This window comes from Mesoplodon bidens, assembly GCF_964165515.1.
Source record: "Mesoplodon bidens genome assembly, contig: HAP1_SCAFFOLD_1051, whole genome shotgun sequence".
Lineage (NCBI taxonomy): Eukaryota > Metazoa > Chordata > Mammalia > Artiodactyla > Ziphiidae > Mesoplodon > Mesoplodon bidens.
In genome coordinates, this window is record NW_027671664.1 from 70,976 (window position 1) to 77,200 (window position 6,225).

General features: G+C 40.3%; 1 protein-coding gene across 1 annotated transcript; it reads left to right on the forward strand.

Annotated features, from left to right (window-relative positions):
- The first annotated feature begins 1,031 nt into the window (after positions 1-1,031).
- Positions 1,032-3,368, forward strand: LOC308611210 (MSL complex subunit 3-like). The gene is made up of 2 exons (XM_081260087.1): positions 1,032-2,605; positions 2,785-3,368. The coding sequence occupies exon 1, from the start codon at positions 1,036-1,038 to the stop codon at positions 2,602-2,604; it is 1,569 nt and encodes a 522-aa protein (XP_081116213.1). The 5' UTR covers positions 1,032-1,035; the 3' UTR covers position 2,605; positions 2,785-3,368.
- Positions 3,369-6,225: the final 2,857 nt, after the last annotated feature.

Consider the following 6,225-nt stretch of genomic DNA (forward strand, 5'->3'; position numbering starts at 1 on the left):
TATATAGTTTGGCCGCCATGATTCTTGTAGCATTCAGAAGGCAGCCTTACTGTTACTAATAATTTCACTGTAATTATACAAATTACAATTTCTCTGTGTTTACACTCTGATTTGAAAACAATTAGGAGGCAGTTAAATGATGTTTCGGTACCTGTAAAATTTAAGGGCCACTCTTTCGGGTTCTGCACCCAATTTTACCATGGGGAGGGGAGCTTCCCCCATACCACCAAGCAATTCTCCAGACACTAGCTGGGCATTCTACAATTCAATTCAGTTCAACTCAATTCATACACCATTTACCTGATCTACCCAGAGACAGCATCAGATTCCATAAGTTAAGAGGTCAGCCCTACCAGACTGCCCCACCCCACATACCTGAGACACCAGGCACAAGCCCAGGTGTCACCTGTGCTTCTGACTGACTGACTGTAGATCAGAGTTTCCCACAACCTCCTCCTTGGGTTCTATTATTTGCTAGAGTGGTTCACAGAACTCAGGAAACACATTTATTCACCAGATTACCAGTTTTTTAATAAAAAGATATAACTCAGGAACTGCCAGATATGTAGGGCAAGGCATGGGGAAAGGGTGGGAGCTTCCCTTCGCTCTGAGAGCACCATTCTCCCCAAACCTTCACACGTTCACCAGCCCAGAAGCTCTCCCACACCCAGTCCTTCTGGATGTTCGTGGAGGCTTCATGACTTAGGCAAGATTGAATAACTCATTGGCCATTGGTGACTTCAATTTCTAGCCCCTCTCCCTTCTCTAGATGTCCTGGGGTGGGACTGAATGCTCCAACCCTCTAACCACAATGTTGGTTCTCCTGACAACCAGCCCCCATCCTTAGGTGCTTCCAAATGTCACCCAGTTGTGTTAACATAAACCCAGTTGTGGCACAAAAGAGCTTGTTATGAATAACAAGACGCTTTATGGCTCTGAAGAGTTTTTTAGGAATTGAGGACAAAAGACTAAATATTATCACAAAAATGCTACCATTGTTCTTATTTATCAAGAAATTCCTCTTACGATGAGCAAATGAGCGCGAGCGAGGGCATGAAATTTAAATTCCACTCAGGGGAGAAAGTGCTGTGCTTCGAGCCTGACCCCACCAAGGCGCGAGTGCTGTACGATGCCAAGATTGTCGATGTTATTGTTGGGAAAGACGAAAAAGGCAGAAAGATCCCAGAATATCTGATCCATTTTAATGGTTGGAACAGAAGCTGGGATAGATGGGCAGCTGAAGATCATGTCCTTCGTGACACCGATGAAAATCGGAGATTACAGCGTAAATTGGCAAGGAAAGCTGTAGCTCGCCTGAGAAGCACAGGAAGAAAGAAGAAGCGCTGCAGGTTGCCTGGTGTGGATTCTGTCTTAAAAAGCCTCCCTGCTGAAGAAAAAGATGAAAATGTTGAAAACTCAATAAGCAGTTCTTCTGATGACAGTAGTGAAGAAAAGGATGAAGAAATAAGTGAAGAAAGTGATATTGAAGAAAAGACTGAAGTGAAGGAGGAACCAGAGCTGCATGCAAAAAAGGAAATGGAAGAAAGAACAATAACTATAGAAATCCCTGAAGTTCTGAAGAAGAAGCTTGAGGACGATTGTTACTATATCAACAGGAGGAAACGGTTAGTGAAACTTCCGTGCCAGACCAACATCATAACTATTTTGGAATCATACGTGAAGCATTTTGCTATCAATACAGCCTTTTCAGCCAATGATAGGCCTCGTCACCATCACGCTATGCCACATGCCAACATGAATGTGCATTATATCCCAGCAGAAAAGAACGTTGACCTTTGTAAGGAGATGGTGGATGGATTAAGAATAACCTTTGATTACACTCTCCCATTGGTTTTGCTCTATCCATATGAACAAGTTCAGTATAAAAAGGTGACTTCGTCCAAATTTTTTCTTCCGATTAAGGAAAGTACCACAAACACTAATAGGAACCCAGAGGAGCTCTCTCCAAGCCCACCTTTGTTGAATCCATCCACACCACAGTCCACAGAGAGTCAGCCCACCACAGGCGAGCCAGCCACCCCCAAAAGGCGCAAAGCCGAGCCGGAAGCCTTGCAGTCTCTGCGGCGGTCCACACGCCACTCGGCCAATTGCGACCGGCTGTCGGAGAGCAGCGCCTCGCCCCAGCCCAAGCGCCGGCAGCAGGACGCGTCTGCCAGCATGCCCAAGCTGTTCCTGCACCTGGAAAAGAAGACACCCGTTCATAGCAGATCATCCTCACCCGTTCCTCTGACCCCTAGCAAGGAAGGGAGTGCGGGGTTTGCTGGCTTTGAAGGCAGAAGAACTAATGAAATAAATGAGGTCCTCTCCTGGAAACCTGTACCCGACAGTTACCCCCCAGGTGACCAGCCACCTCCACCCTCTTACATTTATGGGGCGCAACACTTGCTGCGATTGTTCGTGAAACTTCCAGAAATCCTTGGAAAGATGTCCTTTTCTGAGAAGAATCTGAAGGCTTTACTGAAGCACTTTGATCTCTTTCTGAGGTTTTTAGCAGAATACCATGATGACTTTTTCCCAGAGTCTGCCTATGTTGCTGCCTGTGAGGCGCACTACAGCACGAAGAACCCCAGGGCGATTTATTAAGGTTTTGATGGTTCTGGAAGAACAGCTTCTCTATCTAGCTTTGCACTCTCGGTTCCCGATAAAGAACTAGGGAGTTGGTGGGCCTTCCTTAGAGCGAATGCGACACCCGCCTTGGGGGGGTGTGGCAGAGGCGGGCCCATTTGTTTGAGTTGCTTACCTACCGTAGTTATTTCTGTTAAGGATTACTTCCTAGGTACCTGAACGGCCTCCAACATGTGACCCTTGCCACGGTACATGTCATCTGTGACGGCGGGAAAAGAGCAGCTGTGTTCACAGTGAAATGTTCACGAAAGTGTGCGTAGGTTGGGCTGTTTCAGTAGACGGAGTTACTTTTTAGCAATAACCACATTTTTAAACTATTTGTTAGCATTAAACAAAATTGTTTTGCAAACCGTTTTCATTCTTGTGATGAGGCTGAGCAACAAAACATTAGTTTTACTTGGAAACCGAAAAGTAGTCCCAGAATATTTTAGAGGGGGTTGATATTGATGGCAAAAAGAAAATTTGCAGCTATACATTTGCTTGTTACAGTTCCTTTTCTATAAAACCTTATTTTTGGTGATCTAAATAAAGCATTGCCTGAAAAAAAAAAAAAAAGAAATTCCTCTTGTCCCATTATCTCTACGTGGCATGACAAACATTTGTTTACCAAGCATTGGTTCTTCCCATCTCCCTATAAATTGTCTTCCTCCCCTTTGGAATCCCAGACCCCTACCTCTTCTCCTTAGCTCAGCATGGCACACAAGCCTTAACTGCCTGTCTTGAATCCTCTCAATTCTATGTGAGGCTCCATATACACAAAATTTCATTTTTTTCTCCTGTTAATGTCTTATGTCAACTTAATTAGTAGACCAGGCAAAAGAACCTACAAGAATAGAGGAAAAATGTTTCCTCTTCAACAGTACTAATATCAATTTTTTAGTTATGGACATTGTACTATAGTTTTATAAGTGGTTATCACTAGCCGAAGTTTGGTAAATGTTACAATGTAATCGATGTAGTACTTTTGGAACTTGCCATAATTACATAATTATTTCAAAATACAAAATTGAAAAAAAATTCTCAAATGTAAAACAATGTTTCTTCTTATGAGGTAGCCTTTTTACATAGTACAAAAGCCTGCTAAAATGATGTAATCTGAAATATAACAAATACATCAGCTTAGATAATTATAAAATCCAAACATTATGTAGAAAATAAGATATATATTTTAAAATTTCTTAAGTATTCTTTTATCCATGGATGAATAAAATATTTATTCAAAAGTTAAGTCTGAAATAGAATCATTTATTCAGTCTTTCTTCAATGAACATTAGTTGAAAGCTCACTAAGTGCTTAGAGTTTATTGGATAACCATTGCTTGGATTGCTTTTTGGAATGATGAAATAGCTATATACGAAAACTATGGCAGGGGAATTAGCAAAATGGGGTACTGGGAGGAGTAGCCCTAAAATTTCACTATAAGTAACTATCATAGAGGCCAAATGAAACCTGAACTACTATATGTCAACAAGATCATAAAGAAGGTTCAGACTCTGCTCACTCATAAGTTATAGCCTGTAACTTTATGGCCTCATTGTAAATGATATTGCATTTTTATGCTTGAATTTTTCATATTAACTTAATACAAAGTAGCAACATAATAAATATTTTATAACAAATTGTCTCCTTATTCCTTTAATAAGAAGAATCAAATGGCCCCAGCTACTAGTAAAATCTTAATGGAAACTTTATAACTATTTGGGAATGTTATTCTTTTCCCTTTGTTTTCTGTATCAACTATTTACATTTCTAGATTCTTTGATTTTGTAGATCTTTCTCCCATCACTTTTGAGATGAAGCTCCTCTATCTCAGAAGAACTTTTCTTGAAATAGATTATCTATTTTAAAAATACAATCATAATAACTAATAAATTATAGAAAGTTGTTTTTGTCATTTATTCATACTAGTTTAACAGAAGTGGGCTTCTCCTACATAACAGGATTTGATTCTCAAGAGTAGTATTTTCCAGTAACTATGAATAATATTAAACATGCAAAATAAGTACTATTGAAAACATATGCGATATTTAGGGGAAATGAAACATTTTTGCAAGTGTAATTATAGAGAGTGCTTTGTTCCTTTTATATTTTAGTTTTCCTCCACTTGTTTTGCCTTGAGATGGAAAAAAATGCTTTCGATCATATTCCCTTTGTAGTGTTTTGGAAGACTTTGGAGAGAGAGGAGTGTTGCACTTGTGAAATCATTTTTAGGGAAACTAGTATGTGAATCGTAAGAGCACTGTACCCGTTCCCATTTTATTTTTCTGGCTAGTGTTCCTGAATTCAGCACTATGCAATTATAGTAACTGCCAAAATGAACACTAACTCAATAGAAATAAGAAAACGGGCCCACTGTTCTTGCTTTTGAAAAGTAATTACTTACTGGCATCAAGAAAATAAGAATCGTCATGTAAAAAATACTAAATAGGAATACTGGAAAATTTTATGGCAGCACATGAAGCTATTTTGACTATCTTGTGTAAAACAGGTCAACAGGAACCATTCAACATAACGTGTCTGAAATATCTAAATATCTCTGAATTGCTTTTTTCCGTTGTATTTCAGCTTTCTTAGAAAGTCAATTTTGGTCTGATATGAAGAGACAGAGGAAACATTTTGTAAAGTGTTTTTTAGTTTAGAAACCCTGCCTTACATTCATCATCTCCATAACTAAACCTAGGATTATGTTTACTGCCCCTCGAAAATTAGTCTTCTCCAGCTTGTGTAGTTTTGCAGTTTCCAGCGCATAACTAGGTCCTTCTAGCAGTGATTTAAAAAACAAACAAACAAAAAACACTCTAGGGTTCCCAGGGACAGTTTAAATATTCATGGGAGAGGACCAGCTCTTATTCTAGCAATTTATGGGTGAGGTCCAGCCCACAATTTTATGATGTGCCCCCTCAAAGGATCAGACAATCTCCCTGCTGTGTTTCTTCCTCTTCCTCAAGAGAGACAGCCCTCAAGAGAACGCTCCACTCATGAAGCAACACTAGTCTGATAGATCAGATTTATCATTGTTTACAATTAATTTTAAGTGTTTACAAGAATAGTTTACTTCAAAAATTAAAGAAAAATATTAATGTAGATATTTCCATACTTTCATAAAGCATTCTGAACAACATAGTAGAAATCACGTCTTGTTGGGAATTAGACTGAGGTTCTCATTGGTCTTTTTTTTTTTTTTTTTTTTTTTTTTGCGGTACTCGGGCCTCTCACCGTTGTGGCCTCTCCCGTTGCGGAGCACAGGCTCCGGACGCGCAGGCTCAGCGGCCATGGCTCACGGGCCCAGCCGCTCCGCGGCACATGTGGGATCTTCCCGGACCGGGACACGAACCGGTGTCCCCTGCATCGGCAGGCGGACTCTCAACCACTGCGCCACCAGGGAAGCCCCTCAATTATGCTTTTTACCTTGTCGGTTCTTCCCCCAGGTATGTTTGTGACTCATACTCTCATCCTCTACATCTTTACTCAAAGATTGCCTTCTCAGTACCATTAAAACAGGTCACTCTTTTTAAAATCACGCATCATCCCCTTTTCCAATTCTCCTGATGGCCTTTATGACACTCATTTACTTTCATG